General features: G+C 60.6%; 2 protein-coding genes across 2 annotated transcripts; both read right to left on the reverse strand.

The window, feature by feature from the left end:
• Nucleotides 1–5,046, reverse strand: KRT17 (keratin 17). Its single transcript, XM_027048852.2, has 8 exons — nt 4,530–5,046; nt 3,356–3,438; nt 2,821–2,977; nt 2,061–2,222; nt 1,516–1,641; nt 1,203–1,423; nt 1,061–1,086; nt 1–230 (listed from the first exon to the last, which is right to left on the reverse strand). Exons 1-8 carry the CDS (start codon nt 4,959–4,961, stop codon nt 136–138), a joined length of 1,302 nt encoding a protein of 433 aa, XP_026904653.1. The 5' UTR covers nt 4,962–5,046; the 3' UTR covers nt 1–135.
• Nucleotides 5,047–6,850: 1,804 nt separating this feature from the next.
• Nucleotides 6,851–14,057, reverse strand: LOC106972590 (keratin, type I cytoskeletal 42). The gene is made up of 8 exons (XM_015069588.3): nt 13,031–14,057; nt 11,140–11,222; nt 10,856–11,012; nt 9,561–9,722; nt 8,850–8,975; nt 8,375–8,595; nt 7,282–7,331; nt 6,851–7,159 (listed from the first exon to the last, which is right to left on the reverse strand). Exons 1-8 carry the CDS (start codon nt 13,547–13,549, stop codon nt 7,062–7,064), a joined length of 1,416 nt encoding a protein of 471 aa, XP_014925074.2. The 5' UTR covers nt 13,550–14,057; the 3' UTR covers nt 6,851–7,061.
• Between the last annotated feature and the right edge of the window lie 3,117 nt (nt 14,058–17,174).

The raw sequence follows: 17,174 nt of genomic DNA on the forward strand, positions 1-17,174 counted from the left end.
TATGAGTCAACAAGCTTTATTGGTCAGGCAAGGGGTTATGGAAAAGGGACTAAGCCAGGAGTTGAGGCTGGGGAATCCAGAGGCTACAGGGTCAGTGGGGGGAGCCTGGGGGGCTGGCCAGGAGGAGCAGAGTTCTCAGCGGGTGGTCTGGTGGACCTGCTCGCGGGAGGAGATGACCTTGCCATCCTGGACCTCTTCCACAATGGTGCGCACCTGGCGTGTGGTCACGGCTGCAGGAGACAGACACTCCGAGGTGGGGTGGGGGCCGAGAAACCCTGGCTCAGCCCCCAGTTCCCTGAGTAGAGCTAGCTCTCCCGCCACAGCCATTTGCAGTCCCTGCCTCTTCTCACCTCTCAATATCACATCCAGACACTCGTCCCTCCTGCTCTTGCCACTCCCTGTCCCATCCCCTCCCTGTGGCAGTGCCCCTGTAGGAGTCCAGCTTCCCAGATGGGAGGTTTGATCCTGACCCACTGTGTCCTTCTGCAAGACTGGGTGCTACCCAATGGGGTCTATCTCTATTTCTCTGCAGTCTCCAGGGCATGGGCTAGGCTCCTGTCTCCTTCATCTCCAGACTGGGATCTCCAAGACAAGAACCAGGTCCGCATCACCCCCATTAGACTAGATTCCCCGGGGCCAGGATCTTATCTTTCCCATCACACTGGGATCTAGAAGGCAAGGACCATGTCCCTTTCTCCCTTCAGACTACAGATCCCACGGTCAGGACTGCTTATCTGTAAGGTTCTCAAGAACAAAGACCACAAGAGACCATGTCCCTAATCTCCCCATCAGAGGAGAGTCTCCAGGGCTAGGACCAGTTCTGCCCCCAAACTAGGATCTCTAGGGTAAGGACCATCTCTCTGCCCTGCCCCCATCAGACTAGTGTCTCCCTCATCTGATTCCCTTGAGCATCAGTCCTGAGCCCTAACAGGTCCCTTTCTACACACACCCCTACTGAGGATCAGCCGTCACTCCCTGCAGGTCCTGGGACTCTCCCCAGCAATGAGCAGATGGGTTGCCTGCCCCGTGCACCCCCACCCTCAGCTACCGAGATCCTTACGTTCTTTGGGCTTGTAGTGAGTCAGGCTGGAGAAAAAAAAAGAGAGAGAGAGAGAGAAAGAGGAGATTAGATTTGGGTCTGAGAGTTCCACCCCCACTCCAGACCCCCAGCCCCTGGCCCCTGGCCCCCCGCCCCCACTTACTGGGCATCCTCGCCCTCCAGCAGGCGGCGGTAGGTGGCGATCTCCTGCTCCAGCCGCGTCTTCACGTCCAGCAGGATCTTGTACTCCTGGTTCTGCTGCTCCATCTCGCAGCGCAGCTGGGCCAGCTGCTCCTCCACGCTGCCGATCAGCCCCTGGATCTGGGCCAGCTGCACGCAGTAGCGGTTCTCTGTCTCAGCCAGGCTACCTTCCAGGGATGCTTTCTGCAGGAGGGCAGGAGGCTCAGGGGTCAGCAAGGGGGGTCAGTGCCCCCTCCAGGGTCCCTGGTGCACCCCAGGCCTGGCAGCTCCCCTACCATGCTGAGCTGGGACTGCAGCTCGATCTCCAAGGCCTGCATGGTGCGCCGGAGCTCGGAGATCTCGCTCTTGCCGCTCTGCACCAGCTCGCTGTTGGTGGCCACCTCGCGGTTCAGCTCCTCTGTCTGCAGACAGGACACAGGAGAGTGCAGCGTGAGCTTGGGATCCCTTCTCCAAGTCAGATGACACCCACGGCCTCCGTATGATCAGCCCAGGGCCCATGCTGTGCCCACACGGGCACCTGGGGCTCTCCCCACCCCCCATAACTCCCCCGGACACGGTCACCTTCCTGATCTCCGCTGGGCCTCTCAGCCCCCTCCCAAACCTAACTGTAGGGGCAGTGTGCCTTCTCACCAGCATCCCACTTTCCAAAGCCCAGAAACCTCCTGGCCTGTTGATGCAATGGGTGACCCTGATCCCATGGGGTCGATGTGGCTCACTGAGGATAGGACACCCCCAAGATGCCAGGTACTGGGCATCAGTCGGGATTCAGTCCTTGCCCCCCATCCGCTGGGAGAGGCCTCCGGGCCGCAGCAGCCCCCACCTTGCTGAAGAACCAGTCCTCGGCGTCCTTGCGGTTCTTCTCCGCCATCTTCTCGTACTGGTCGCGCATCTCGTTCAGGATGCGGCTCAGGTCCACGCCGGGGGCGGCGTCCATCTCCACGTTGATCTCACCACCCACCTGGCCTCGCAGGGCGTTCATCTCCTGTGGGGGAGGGGGGTGTGGGTGTGGGCATGCGGACCTGTCCTGCTCTCTTACTCTCCAGACCCCTCCCAAGGAGCCCCCCTTCATTCTGCCTCTACCCCCTGCCCCTCCTGTTGACTCTTGTTCATCTGCTCTGCATGGGCTCTGCCTCCACCATCAGACTGGAGGTTCCCTAAGGACAGGTTCTATGCCCCCGCCCCCATTAGACTCTCCAAAGGGCTCTCCAAAAATAAAATCTAACTCTTAGGCCAGTACACCTAAGACATCCCCTTGAATTCCCAAACTTCCACATAGGGTCCAGGTTCAAGGGTTTGGGCTAGAACAAGGAGACCTCCTCACTAACCCCTTGTCCTCTTGAGGGAGGCCAGGATGGGGAGAAGGGGCCTCTGCGGACCCTGGGAGGGCCCCCAGATTCAGGGAAACAAGGTGGTACATGGAAGGGACTAGGGGTCAGGGCTCCACAAACAGGGCTGCCCCATAAGGTGACCAGCCCTGGAGCACCTGCTCTGTGCTCTTCCCTTGGTCCCGGCCCTGGCACAGCCCCAGAACCCTGCCACCCCCTCCGCAGCCTTTTTGACCTGCTGCCCCACCACCTCACCTCCTCGTGGTTCTTCCGCAGGTAGGCCAGCTCCTCCTTGAGGTTCTCGATCTGCATCTCCAGGTCGGCCCTGGCCAAGGTCAGCTCGTCCAACACCCTGCGCAGGCCATTGGTGTCGGCCTCCACACTCACCCGCAGGGCCTGCTCCGTCTCAAACCTGCAAAAGGAAACAGAGACTTAGTCTCGATGCTTGGACCCACAGGCAGGCCCAGGTCCTGGCCAGCATCCGGCCATTGCTGGTGAGGCACCGTGGAGGTGGGGGTGTGGAGTGGAAGCAGAATGCCGCCTCAGGGCCCTGGGACCCTGCGGGCCCAAGCCCCACCCCCACCGGGCTTCTAGCTTCTCTCTTCTCTGCCTCCTGCTCGCCTCCCTCTCTCTGCCTAAGCCCAGCGGCCTTCAGAATTTGCTGCATTTGCCACATCCATGACTAAGCGGTGGACTCCCCCACCCCAGCTGCTGGCCCTTGCCATAGCAACTGCGGTCCTGGGGTGGGGAGGGGGCCCCGGTTCCTCCCAGCCCCCTGGCCAGGGCTCACTTGGTGCGGAAGTCATCAGCTGCCAGGCGGGCGTTGTCAATCTGCAGCAGGATGTTGGCATTGTCCACGGTGGCCGTGAGGATCTGGGGAGACGGGAAAGTGGTAAGGCCGTCGGTAGGGAGTAGCTCAGCCCAGACCAGGGTTCTGAGATGGATCTTCCTGCCTGGAGGCCAGGATGTGGCTGTCTTCAGGAAGGCTCTCTTCCTGCCCAGCCCCTCACCTTTACCAGGCAGTAATTGTTGGCAGAGGAGGGGCCGGCAGGGGTCTGAGGCACTGAAGCTTGCCTCCTCTCCCCACCCCCAGACCTGCCTCCTCCCACAAGGACCCCTTTGCCAGGCTCCCTTCAACCAGAGCAGGCAGCCAGCTGGGAGTGCCCAGCTGGGAAGAGAGGAATGGGAGAGATCCCCTGGGGCAGAAGTTGTCCCAGAATCCCAGACAGAGCAACAGATGTGAACAACCCCCTCATTTTACAATTGAGGAGATGGTGCCCCTGAGAGGCTCCCCCAAAAGGCCCTTACAAGAGCCCTCACCAACGAGTAGTTCCAAATCAGAAGTCATGACCCCTGTTGGGCCCAAACCCCAGACTCCAGCAGGCAGCTCTGCCCTTGGGAGGTCTGCTGAACCCCATTCTTGAGGGGACAGTGGGAGGGATGGGGAAGCCAGAAAAATCCCCAAATAAGACACACAGAGGCCTTCCTGAGGTCCCGCCCCCTGTCTCCACCTCCCCCTCCCAGCAGGTGCCGTCTTGAACTCACTAGATCCCTCACCCCACCATCACCCAAAATCCCCCTCTTGCTTCAAGAAGAGAGATGCCCATGTATCTGGCAGCCCATGGGCCCAGCCTCTACGCGCATCCACTCATCTTATCCTCCAATGACATGAGGTGGCAGCAACAAGCTCTGTGATGAGGAAACTGAGGCTCAGAGGAGCTCCATGAGGCTCACTTGTCCCTGGCCCAGACTGCTGCCCCCCCGTAAAGGGGAATGTGGGCCACACAGTGGCTCCAAGGTGGGTTCCCAGAGGCCAACCCAGAGCCAAGCTGTCCTCGGCTCCCTGAGAGCCCATGGCAGCCCCCTAGGCTGACTCCAGGCCATGGTCAAGGATACCAGACTACCAGACGGGGGGGAGGAGAGGCCATGCCCCCCAAAGGCTCTGTCCCACCAGCAGGCCCTACCTTGTTCTTCAGGTCCTCGATGGTCTGGTAGTAGTGGCTGTAGTCACGGGCGGGCCCCGGGGCCTGCTTCTGGTACCAGTCCCGGATCTTCACCTCCAGCTCAGTGTTGGCCTCCTCCAGGGCGCGCACCTTGTCCAGGTAGGAGGCCAGCCGGTCGTTGAGGTTCTGCATGGTGGCCTTCTCCCCACCCGCCAGCAGCCCGTCCACGGCCCCAAAGCTGCCGCCGTAACCACTGCCAGAGCCAAAGCTGTAGCAGCTCGAATAGCTGCTGCCCCCGAGGGCACTGCCCAGGCCCCCCGCAGACCCCAGCCTGCAGGAGCCAGGGCCCAGGCTGCCAGACAGCCGGCAGGAGGTGCGGGACGAGCCGCCCCCCAGGCCAGAGGAGCCCTTGATGGAGCTGGAGGAGGTGAACTGGCGGATGGTGGTGGTCATGGTGGCAGCGGCGGGTGGCAGGCAGGCACAGAGCAAAAGGGCGAGAGAGGAGAGAGGTCCGAGGTGCGTGTGGCTGCCGGGACTCGCCCGCCGCCTTTATAGATCGACAAGTGGGCGTAGCGATTACAACAGGCTCGCTCCTCTGTTTCCATTCTCCTGGGCTTTCATCACCGCTGGCTGCCTGCCAGCTCCCAGGTGGCTGCCGGCCCCCTCCCCTCCCACCATCGGGGCTTTGCCTCATTTCCCCGAACCCCCGTGCTGGGTGTCTGCGCGAGTGCATGTCTCTGGTCTCAGGCCTGTCACCTGTGATTCAGGCAGGCCCTCCAGCTATGCTTTCCCATGACCTAATACGGAGAAGAGGAGAAGCAGGACGTCACCGTCACCGGGCCCTCCCAGGCAGCTGCCACCCCAGCCCAGCCCACCGGGCCCCCGTGTCTGGCAGGGAAACCGGTCGGGGAACCAGGCAGACCCCAGCCTATGGCCGGTCTCCTTCACCACATGCCACACCACAGTCTTGGCCCGGGGCTGGGTGCTGGGGAGAGGGTGAGGACTGAGACCCTGTCCCACCTTGGACACTGGACTTAAGCCCACTAGGCTCACCACACAACACAGCGACTCTCAGGTTACCACCCCATTTTACAGATAAGGAAACTTCGAGAGGGATAGTGTCCCGCTGGCCCATCTGACCGCAGAACCGGGCTGGCAGGGCTCCTGCTTCCTTCATCCCCAGTGTGCCACAGAGCCCAACACTTCCCACAGCCCCCGACACGCTGCCCCCGCCCTCTGAAGAGCCCTGGCACCAGCTCCAGGAGCTGTGATTCCATCTGGCCACACTGCCCCTATCCCTGGAAACCCCAGGGACCCAGCCTGCCCCTCTAACCTTTCTCCACCTCCCTCCTGGGCCAGGGTGGGCAAGGAAGAGCTTAAGTAGAGAGCTTAAGTGGCAAGCCGGGGGTGGGGGGGGTGGGGGATGGGGGGAGACCCTCCCTGTGAAAGGACAGCTGTGCCCCTGGCCACTCTCCTTATCCCTCCTGTACCCAAAGAGGCCTCAGGGTGAGGTGAGGGGCAGCCACCTCAAGTGCCGGCCAGATGGAAATATAAAGGACACTGCCTAAGGGTCTTCCTGAGAACCCCCAGCGAGTCCTTCCCACCCCGAAGCCTCCCCCAAAAGCCCACCCCAGTCCTCTCATGGGGCCCCCACCCGTCCTGCCCACCACCCTCAGCCTAGCCCTGGGTCCCGGGGTCCCGGCAGGCTCGCTGAATGGAATGTGGCCGTGTCCCAGATTGCTGATGGCTTCCACTTCCCAGGCAGGCCCAGACATCCCCTCCTAGCAGCTGAGAGAGACTCCCCAACAGCCCGGAAGCTGCCAAGCCACCAGAGCAAACAGGATGCCCCCCACGCTCACACACACAGCAGCCACCCCGCCCCACAGACTCCCCGAGCTGGGCCAAGCTGGTTTCCTGGGCTGGCCGTGCCACCGCCACCCCCTCTCGCCCATCAACACCTTGGACCATGCCTTTAGAAAGCCCCCCTGCCCAGCCCTTCTCCCCCTGATCTTGAACCCAGACCTGCCCCAGGCTGAGGCAGGGAGTTCTCTAGAAGGGGTGTGGTTCCCCAGAAAGTCTATGGGGCCCTCCTGCGGACCAGCCCATGGGGACCCACGGGCTGATTCTTAGAAACTTTCCCATCTCGATATGCTCTCCCATCCCTTTGCCCTCAATCTCCTGCCTTCTTCCCTCTGGCCTCCCGGGAGCCCCCAGGCCTGGATGAGGCGGACAGAACAGATTTGCAGGTGACAAGTGTCACCCAAGCCCTCAAACTGTCCTCCTCCCCAGTCCCTCAGCACACACCGCCCCAAGCCAATGACTGGACCAGATCACACGAGGCATTGAACTTCAGGCAAAGCTTTAATAGCAGACACTGGGGCAATTCTAGGAGGACCCTCGGTGAGGGGCTGCAGGAAACAGATCCAGAAAGGCAACAGCTCTTGGCTGGTGGCCCAGATGGGCACTCAGGGTGCGGCACTAGCATGCTGGGAGCCCAAGGCGATGGCTCCCCCGTGACCCTCGAGGCTGGGCTGTCACAGGTGGAAAGGGGCCTCAGTGTGTGGAGCGGTGGACCTGCTCGCGGGAGGAGACCACCTTGCCATCCTGGACTTCCTCCATAATGGTGCGCACCTGGCGGGTGGTCACTGTGGCTGCAGGCGGTGGAGGAGGGGGCACAGGAAATCTCAGGCCCGAGCCCCTCCCCCAGTCTCCCGCACAGACGGGTCCCCGGCCTCTCCCCACTCCCTTCGGGCCAGACAGGGCAGGCTCTTACCTTCCCGGGTGGGCTGTGAGATCAGGGAAGAGGAGTACTGGGTGGCCAGGCTGCAGGGAGGGAGAGGGAGACCTGTCAGTGCAGGGGTGCGGGCCAGGAGCCCGGCCCCATGGAGAAGGAGCGGCTGGGGAGGACTAGGGCGAGGGGAGAGAGGTCCCAGCAAACCAGAGAGAAATCACAGCTGAGAATACCACAAGGGTCAAAGGGCATCGGCCCCGTGGGCAGGACTAAGGAAAGGGGACACCCCCACAGGAGGCCCAGAGGCACTTTGTGGCTAACCAGGGATTTACAAGGAGAAGCTGAGCAAGTGGTTTTTCCACATCCCAAAGGGCCCAACAAACAGACTCTCTTAAAGCGGGAGAGAGAGTGGTTAGACTATAGGTGCGCTTTGCCATCATCAGGGAGCAAAAAGCTGGAATGTGTGACTTAGCATGGAGATCCCAGGACATTCTCAGCCCCTTTACACTGGGGCCCGGATGTACCCTCCCAGCTCCAAGCCAGATCACCACCCACCCGGCTCCTTATCCCATCCCGGGTAATGGCATCACCAGCCAGTCATCAGAACCAGAAACCCAGGGTCATCGTCCTCCGCTCCTTCGTGGGCTCACTCAACACGTGTTGCGTCCCGCCAGGGAGCCACGCTCGCCCCCACGTCCAGGCATCTAGCCCTGCTGTTTTTAACTACAACACATCCTCTCCACACACCACCTGCCTCTCCCTGCCCTCCACCCCCGCCTTACAGCAGGGCTTCTCTGGCCCGACTCCCTGCTCCTGCCTCCTGACAGACAGGTCTCCCTGCCCCCACCGGGGCCCTTCTGATGCATTTCTCCCTATGCAGCCAGAGCGAACGTTCTAAGACATCTCGATGATAGTACCACTCCTCTGTGCAAAATCCCTCCGTGGCTCCCCGTTTCCCACACCGTCTAGTCCAGACGCTTTCATTCGGCCTTCAATGCTCCTCACAGCGGGACCCCTGCCAGTATCTGCCAGTGTCACCTCCTGCAGACCTCTGCACCTCCCCAGCACAAACGTCCCTGCCTGGATGCAGCGGCCCCCGGCCGACCCAAGCGTGTGCCCCAGTGCCCCCACTCACTGGGCGTCCTCGCCCTCCAGCAGGCGGCGGTAGGTGGCGATCTCTTGCTCCAGCCGTGTCTTCACGTCCAGCAGTACCTGGTACTCGTTGTTCTGGCGCTCCATGTCACAGCGGAGCTCACACAGCTGCTGCTCGATGTTGCTGATGAGCCCCTGCAACTGGGCCAGCTGGGCCCCGTAGCGGGCCTCGGTCTCCGCCAGGCTGCCCTCCAGCGATGCTTTCTGTGGGCCAAAGCACGGGTGGCTGGGTGAGACCCAGCTGGGACCCTTCTCCAGGGCGCAGCACCCAGAAGGGGGACGCATCCGCGTGGGTTTGCGGGTGCCGCCAGCACCATGGGGCGGTAACAGAGGCAGAGAGGGACCCATGTGAAGTGACAGGCTGGGTGGGGATTTCGGGTCCTCCGAATGGAAGTCTAGGAGGCTGGGCCCACCCTGGGGTGACAGGTACAGGCCAGGGAGGGGGTCGGAGGCCCTACCATGCTGAGCTGGGACTGCAGCTCAATCTCCAGATTCTGCACGGAGCGGCGGAGCTCTGTGATCTCCGTCCTGCTGCTCTGCAGGGCCTCGGTGTTGGTGGCCACCTCACGGTTCAGCTCCTCCGTCTGGAAGGTTGGGGGGGGGGGTGCACAGGGGCTTGAGAAGGCTTGCAGAGGTGGGGCAGAGGACAGGGTCCACCTCCGAGCCCTGACCTCCCCGACCTGCTCCCCCAGCCCCTCCCTGGCTCTGGGGGCTGCAAACACACCCACACACAGACACCCTCTGTGCCCACCCTGGGACTCAGTGGACGCACCGTGCTTTGCATTCAATAGTCCTACTGAGTACTGCGCAAAAACAGCTTTTACTCTCTTTGTGCCTGTTACTGTCCTGGGTACTGTAGCTGCTAGGTGTGTGTTTACTAAGGGCATGAGGTATTCATCCAAACACACACATACCTACAAATATGCTGGGGGAAGCCCCAGACAGGGATGACGGGCCCTGGATCCGTTCCCCAGGCCGCAGCGTGGCTTGTGTGAGCCTGAGGCCCCTCTGAGCCCCACAATCTGCATCTGGACATGAGCAGTGGGTCCAACTGGTTTCCAAAGGTCCTTCCAGCTGGGACAGCTGTGATCTACAAGTTTTCCAGCCTGTTCTCAGGACCCAGCACACGTATGGAGCAAGTTCACACTTGCTCACGCACGGCCACCCACCTTGCTGAAGAACCAGTCCTCAGCGTCCTTACGGTTCTTCTCCGCCATCTTCTCGTACTGGTCGCGCATCTCGTTCAGGATGCGGCTCAGGTCCACGCCGGGGGCGGCATCCATCTCCACGCTGACGTCCCCGCCCACCTGGCCTCTCAGAGCGTTCATTTCCTGGGCAAGAGGAGAACAGGAGCTCACCAGGGCCATCCCAGGGAGAGACCCTGGGGCCGGGCCTCTCTCCCTCAGGGAGATGGGTACCGATGACCTACAGACACAGACAGACAGCCCAATGGCTCCTCCCCTTGAAGATGGAGGTGGATGTGATCCTGTCTTGAACATGCAGGGCTGTGAATATGGACCATCTCCCCCAACTCTCACTCAGAGATGGACTTTGCCCAGTTCCAATGTGTGCGGGGCGAGGAGAGACGGTAACTCCCCAGCCCGTCAGGGGATGAGCCGGGACAGCCTCACTCACCTCCCTGACCACCCTCCTCGTCCCCTGCCCCCAACCGCACAGGGGAAGCAGTCCCATGCTGGCATCTGCAGAACCAGAACTTGCTAGGAGATGTTAATCTGCTGGGGCGGGGACACAATCTGTATGACCAGCCTCAAAGCCAAGTGGAGACGCTTTCTGGGCTCCTGCTTCTCCAAGATTAGACTCCCCTAGCGTGGGCCAGCCCAGAGGTTGGCCCAGAAGGAAGCCGGAGGCTCATTAGTCCCCCTACAGGGTCTGGGATCCTGACCCTTGGGCTGAGCCTTAGGGTCTGTAGGACTCCAAGACTCTCTGAAAAAGGGAGGTGGGAGAAGGTGGCAAAGCGGTGGCGTCAGACGTGTGTGTGGCTATGGGTCAGAAAGACCTGTGCTGCTCTGGATAAATCCCTTCACCTCTCTGAGCCTCAGTCTCTTCACTGGTGAGGGAAGGAAAGAGCACCCTTCTCCCAGGGCCACTGTCAGTATCAGCTGAGATAATTGCCATGAATCACTTGTAATGTGCTGAGCAGATTTTGGTTGTTGTTATGACTATCACTATTACAATTAATTAGAGTAATTAGCATGCGTGTTCTTAGACTGATTTGCTCACCAGATAGTTAACTGCCACCATTCAATAGGTCGTGCCTTGAGGGACAAGGGAAGTATCTTTGGGGGGAGAGGGTCTTCCAGGCCCCGTGCAGGGCCCCCTGAGGGTCTCCCAGGTTCAGGGCCAGAACTAGACTGAGAGCATGGCCTTGGCCCAGGAAGATTTGGGAGCCCCAGCCTTGCTTGTTCCCAGGTGAGTTTCTCCTACACTTCCAGGACAGCCTCACCTCCTCGTGGTTCTTCTTCAGGAAGGCCAGCTCCTCTTTGAGATTCTCGATCTGCATCTCCAGGTCGGCCCTGGCCAGGGTCAGCTCATCCAGCACCCTGCGCAGGCCATTGGTGTCGGCCTCCACGGTCATCCGCAGGTTCAGCTCAGTCTCGTACCTGGAAAGGGTGGAGGCATGAGCCAAGGAGCGCCCCAGGACACCCCCTTGTACACACAGAGAGCTCTGGTGTGCAGAGCCGGGCCCAACACCCGCCCCCGGGGACAACCCTGGAGGCGCAGGCTCACTTGTTGCGGAAGTCATCAGCTGCCAGACGGGCGTTGTCGATCTGCAGCACCAAGCTGGCATTGTCGATGGTGGCCGCCAGGATCTGGGAGGCACAGTGGGCTGGGTGAGCAAGCACCCTGGGAAGGCCCCGCAACACCCTTCTTGCAGCCCTTTTGGAGAGTGGACCAGATAGAGGAGATGAGGGCCCCGCAATCTCCCCCTCGGGGCACCCTGTGAGAGGGCCCACAGAGTGGTGAGGGCGCAGTGCCCAGGCACAGGTAACCATGAGGTCAGGAGAGACCCATAATATTCCCGTGGACCTCACTCTCTCTTCCCCAACTGAGATCACCTCTAGGCTCGGTTGCCCCCTCCTCCAGGAAGCCCTCCTCCACACACCCCATGTGTGTGCCTCCTTCCGGTCACACCTCCTCCCTGCCCATCTCCTTCACAACACTTCTCCCAACTGTGATTTTCTCCACAACTTTTTCGGTCATTTCCTCCACTGGACTCAGCTCCAGGGGGACAAGGCCATATCTGTATCACTCTCTTCGGAATCCCTAGCCCTGGGCAAAGTACCTGGCCCAGAGTCAGCCCCCAAGAAACATTGGTTTAATTAGGCAATTAATTAATTAATTAATTAATTAACAAGATTATGACCAGCCCCACCTCAAACCTAAAGCAAAGTTCTCTCTTCCCCCAGGGTCACCTGAGTGGTTGAAATGAGAGCAGGGAAGGGGCTCTGGAGGGGGCAGAAGGTCAGTTATTATTACTGCTGCTGTCACTGTTATCGTCAGAAAAGCTGAGAGGCTGTACTCCAGAGCCACGTGGGCGGAAGGAGAGGGAGGCCCCTAAATGCTGCCCAGAGGGAGAAGAGAGGAGGTCTTAGTGGAGGTGGCAGATGAGCTGGGAAGAATCTGGAAGCTTTTAAGGCTGAGGGCTGATGTGCAGAAGGTGTAAGAGGAAACAGCCTCAGCAGCCAAAAAGTAGCTCCAATAGCCTTGTTCTGGGCCTCAGAGTCCCCTTCGGGGCCCTGTGAAGTGACCCTGGGTCTCCGTTTCCAGAGTGAGCCCAAGGGCCAAGTTGTTACCCATCCTTGGCCTCAGTGGCCTACAGACCCGTCTCCTACCCACCTCCCTGCTCAGGAGGCTGATTGGGCCTAGCAAGGGGCCCTTGTGAAAACCCCCAAGGGGCGCAGTGACTCAGAGGGGCGGAGGCCTGATGCTCGGGCACAGGGGGGTTGTGGTGAGGAGCTGGCTGACCCCGAAGCTTGGAACGCTGACTCACCAGGGCTCCCCTGGGTTCCCTGCTGCTCAGACCAAGGCCCATATCTGATCTGGCACTCCCAGTCGTTCTGCTTCCAGGGGGCAATTGCAGGAATTCCCTTCCTGGCCGAGGTCCCAGGAAGGAGCAGACAAAGCCCCTCACAGGGCAGCACCAGACCTGGCTCCCTACCAGGAAAGAGCAGGCCCCAGCCTGGCCTCCCCTAAACATCCTGGCATTTCTTTTAGCTCTCACCTGCCTCGGGGTGGCGCGGGCTGCAGCACCAAAGGACCCTCCGGGGCGGGTCTCGTGCAGAAGACCCAGGCACCCCGTTCACAGAATGCCAAGGCCGTGCTCTTAGAGGTCATGAGCATGTGGGTATGTGTTGTGTTCTCCTTCAGACTCACTTAATCCCTTCCCTTGGGAGCTTCCAGTCTGAGCAGGAAGACATAGCTCCTTCCCTCAGGGACCCCCAGAGTGACTTTCCATGGTCATGCCAGTGAGAAAGTGAATGAAGGAAGGAACCAATGAATGATGGAGACCCAGGGAAGAGAAGAAATGTTGGAAAAGGTCCAAAGTTGGGAGGGAGGGAGTCACAAGCAGGTAGTAAGGACACAAGGCAGAGGGCAGGGAGCTGGCTGGCCCACACACCTTGTTCCTCAGGTCCTCGATGGTCTTGAAGTAGGGGCTGTAGTCGCGGGCGGGCCCCGGCCCCTGCTTCTGGTACCAGTCCCGGATCTTCACCTCCAGGTCGGCGTTGGCCTCCTCCAGGGCACGCACCTTGTCCAGGTAGGAGGCCAGCCGGTCGTTGAGGTTCTGCATGGTCTCCTTCTCGCTGCCCCCCAGCAGGGCGTCCGCGGCACCAAAGCCGGAGCCGAAGCCCGCGCCGAAGCTGGAGCCGAAGCCCGCGCCGAAGCCGGAGCCGGAGCCGAAGCCCCCGCCCAGGCTGCAGGTGTAGCCCCCGCCGTAGCCGCCCCCCAAGCCCGCCGAGAAGCGGGATGAGGTGACCGACATGTTGCCACAGCTGCCGGCTCCCAGGAGGCTGGGGGCCCGGCAGGCGCCCCCCACACGAACCGAGGACACCCGAGAGAACCCCCCACCCGGCACACACAGGCCCTTGACGGAGCCAGAGGTTGAGAACTGGCGGATGCTGGTGGTGGTGGCAGCCATGGTGTCCACAAGTCAGGAGCAGGGTCTGGTCTGGACAGAGACCCCAGGCAGCTCTTTATAGCCAGGCTAAAACGGGGCTGGGCCCCCGGCCCTTGAAGTCCAAGCCAAAACCCCAGCCATGTAATTTATTTCCGTACCGGCCGCCCAGGGCCTGGGGCTCAGGCTGGACATGCCGAGTGCATCCCCCGGGCCCCATCCCCTGCCAGCGCCTGGCCTGGACAGGTGGCCTCTTAGCAGCCCATTGTCTGTTGGGAAACAAAGGTGGCGTTGGAGCCGCAGCCCCAGGGTAGGGTGAACCTCCATTCTCGGCCACAATTAGGCAGCTGAGCTCATCCTTGGGGGCAGTCCGGAGAACCCAGCCCTGGGAGCCAGACAGGGCCTAGAACAAGGCTCCACAAGCCTGGAGCACGGAGGCTGGTCTGGCCCCCCAACCAGCATTCCTGAGCCCCAGGGAGAGGGTGGAAAGATTTGGGATGACACCCTCTCCTAGGTACAATGTGGCCCTGAGAGAGCACACGCACCGCCCCCCCACCCCCCGCCCCCAGACCGAAGGAGAGAATCAGCCTCTACTTGAGGGATTCCCCCAGCTGATCAATCCACGTCTGCGGGAGGGGACACAGCCCCTGGCCTGGGGGATCGGGATCTGAGGGGAATAGACGCTGCCGTTGGCCTGAGGAAGCTTTGGATCCAAGACTCACAGGAAGTCAATTCACAAGCCTGTTCCCTCCTTTGTAAAATGGGGGTCATTCCTGCCTCCCATGGTCTTTGAGGGAATCTGGAGAGGTGGTGGCATCAGTGAAGCTGGGGGTGGACTCAGGAGTTTGAGAGCAGAGGGAGAAAAACGAAGCAGAGAGTTAGGGTGACCGCTCCCGCTCATCCCCCCAGGAGCAAAGGAAGGCCACTCTGGAAGGGCTCCCTGGAGGAGGCGAAGCCAGATCTGTCTGTGCAGCTGGGCGTGTCCGCTAGCACTGCACCCAGGGGAGGGCCACCCCTGCGAGGGAGCAGAGCTGTCCCACTTCCTGGCAGCTGGCACCCGCCCGCTGCCCAACAAGAGATTACAGCCTAATCTCCTCGGCGCTAATGATTTAGGCACTGCCAGGACACTGGCGTCTACACCGGGCCTGTCTGAATGGGGAGCTTCCGGGGGTGGCCAGGGCCTGAGGGATGGGCAGGTGAGGGCGAACCTGGCTCCCATGCGGGTGGCCCAGGCTCTCAGCCCACACACAGGGACACAGAGGGAGTCAGGTTTTCCATGCAGTCCTCAGCAACGGGGCTGAGGCAGGCTGCTAGAAGGACTTCCTGCTTAGAAAGTGGGTGGCCTCCCAGGCGGTGATGTCTCCTTGCTTGGGAAGTGGGGACAGCACAAGCTATCTGGGAGAGAAGGGATGAACCCCAGCCTAACCCTGCTCCAGCCCTGCCTGCGAAGTCCAGGGGTGCCCACGGCTGCTGGAGGAGGATGGAGAGGGGGCTCAAAATCAAGGCGGGGGAGCAAGGTCAGACCTCCAGGGTTCTCTCACAAGGTTAGACATCAGGGAGGACTTCCTGGCAATCCAGGATGGTCTCTGGGAAGGACCTGGGGTCACCTGAGTGGGCCAGAGACAGGCCCTATCCCAGCCGATCACCCTGTCACAGAATGACATGCAGTGAGACCCTCCCCATCCCTGCTGGAGCCACCCTCCCAAGAACACCCCCTCCCCCAGGAGCTAAGTGCCTTCCTCCCTCCAAGCAGCCTCGCTGGGTTGTCTGCCTTCCACACTGAATCTGGAGCATGGCCAGGGGCCCTTCAGTGCCTCTCCCTAAAGCCCACAGCCCAGCCTTCACCCTACCTCCAAAGCTCCCAGACCCTAGTCTTGAGGTCCAGCTTCAGGGGGCAGAGAGTTTATTAACCTTCCTTCCTCCCTCCAAAATCACCAAGGCCTCATCTACCATCACCACCATTTGACCCCCCTCAAGCTCCCTCAGCCCTGACATCAGACCACATGCCAAGGTCTGGGCTTGCTTCCCCACACTGGTGATTCCCAGGCCTTCTGTCTCTGCTCTTTGGAGACTTTACTGTCTGTGGATCCCTCTAAGGCACCCCAACCCAGAAAGGATTCACATGCTGAGGGATGGGCCCAGCCAGCCCCTATCCCTGAGTGAAAGGGCAGAGTTAGACCCCAGGAAGCTTCCCTGGCCCTCTGGAATGCATGACTATCCCTGGCCTAAGAAGACCTGGACATTCCACCCACACAGCTCAGGGACAGCCCTCGCCACATCTTCCCAGCAGTGCTATGAGGAAACTGAGGCACATGGCACTTGAGTGGCCAACACGCAGGTGGGGCGGGGCAGGGGGGCCCGGCATTAGCAGCAGAGCCGGGCCTGGGGCCAGGGCCGCAGCAGCTCCCACTCTCCCTGCCAGTTGGGGAAGGAAGGTCTGACAGGAGCCAGCCGGAGGGCTGCACAGAGGTCCTCTCGGCCGTGACTCCTCCTGCCCGGGCCTGTCCTCCACCCCCGGCAGGGAGAGGCCCCTGGCAGCCGAACGGGCAGCACCAGACCCGCAGCCCCCGCAGTCGTCAGCAGCTTGGCCCACATGGAAGATGAGAAGAAAAGGAGGAAGGGATCCAGCCCCAGAGGCTTCTGGGAGTCAAGCACAGTGGGAGAGGGGACCCGTGGACCCAGGGAATGACTGGGACAACTCCCCTCGTCCCCCACTGCCTTCACGCCAGCCCTAGGCTTGACTAACCCCACAGGCCCAGGGCCTCCTCTCCAGGGGTTGCTGAAAAGCCAGCAGGCTCAAGGGAGTAGAGACAGGCCTCGCCTCGGATCTGAGTGGGACCAGTGTGTGGGGAGAGGGTCCCTGAAACCACACCCACCCCTCTGATGTTGCTGGAAGGCTCAGAATGGAGAGTAACCTGGGGGCCCGGTATACAGTTGATGCTCAATAAACACATATTAATAGGGAGCGCGGGCTGACTCAGACGAGCATGTGACTCTGATCTTTGGGTCATGAGTTCAAGCCCCATGTTGGGTGTAGAGATTCCTTAAATATATAAACTTAAAAAATAATGGGTGTGTATCAATACTGATAAAGGTCACGTCACATCTGCCCGGCTTCTTGGTTCCTCTAGGCTCCCAGCATTAACTGTCACCCCCGAGGTCAGTGCCTGCACTTCACCCCCACCCAGAACCCAGAGCCCAGCTAGTACACAGCAGATGCTTTCTTTTTTTTTTTTAATTTTTTTTAATGTTTATTTTTGAGAGAGAGAGAGACACACAGTGCGAGTGGAGGAGGGGCAGAGAGAGAGGGAGACACAGAATCCGAAGCAGGCTCCAGGCTCCCAGCTGTCAGCACAGAGCCCGACGCGGGGCTCAAACCCACGAACTGTGAGATCGTGACCTGAGCCGAAGTCGGACGCTTAACCGACTGAGCCACCCAGGTGCCCCACACAGCAGATGCTTTCAAGTGCTTATTGAATCACTAGGGACATGGAGCCTGGGCCATGACTGGGGTGGAGACAGGGACCCAAATAGGAGACACACGATCACCTACCCTCTCCACCAAGGAAAAAGGTCCATATCAGGTGAGGTCGGGGAAGTGAGAGGTCCAGGATTCCAGGGTAGGGGGGTGATGCACCCAGCTGGGACC

This window comes from Acinonyx jubatus, chromosome E1, assembly GCF_027475565.1.
Source record: "Acinonyx jubatus isolate Ajub_Pintada_27869175 chromosome E1, VMU_Ajub_asm_v1.0, whole genome shotgun sequence".
NCBI classification, from domain to species: domain Eukaryota; kingdom Metazoa; phylum Chordata; class Mammalia; order Carnivora; family Felidae; genus Acinonyx; species Acinonyx jubatus.

Coding starts and splice junctions, on each gene's coding strand:
- KRT17 (XM_027048852.2), bottom strand. CDS start 4,961: ATGACCACCACCATCCGCCAGTTCACCTCCTCCAGCTCCATCAAGGGC. Junction 2,978..3,355: donor GCTGATGACTTCCGCACCAA/GTGAGCCCTGGC, acceptor TTCCTTTTGCAG/GTTTGAGACGGAGCAGGCCC. Junction 231..1,060: donor TCACTACAAGCCCAAAGAAC/GTAAGGATCTCG, acceptor TGTCTCCTGCAG/CCGTGACCACACGCCAGGTG.
- LOC106972590 (XM_015069588.3), bottom strand. CDS start 13,549: ATGGCTGCCACCACCACCAGCATCCGCCAGTTCTCAACCTCTGGCTCC. Junction 11,223..13,030: donor TCGAGGACCTGAGGAACAAG/GTGTGTGGGCCA, acceptor TGTGCCTCCCAG/ATCCTGGCGGCCACCATCGA. Junction 8,976..9,560: donor AGGACTGGTTCTTCAGCAAG/GTGGGTGGCCGT, acceptor CCAACCTTCCAG/ACGGAGGAGCTGAACCGTGA.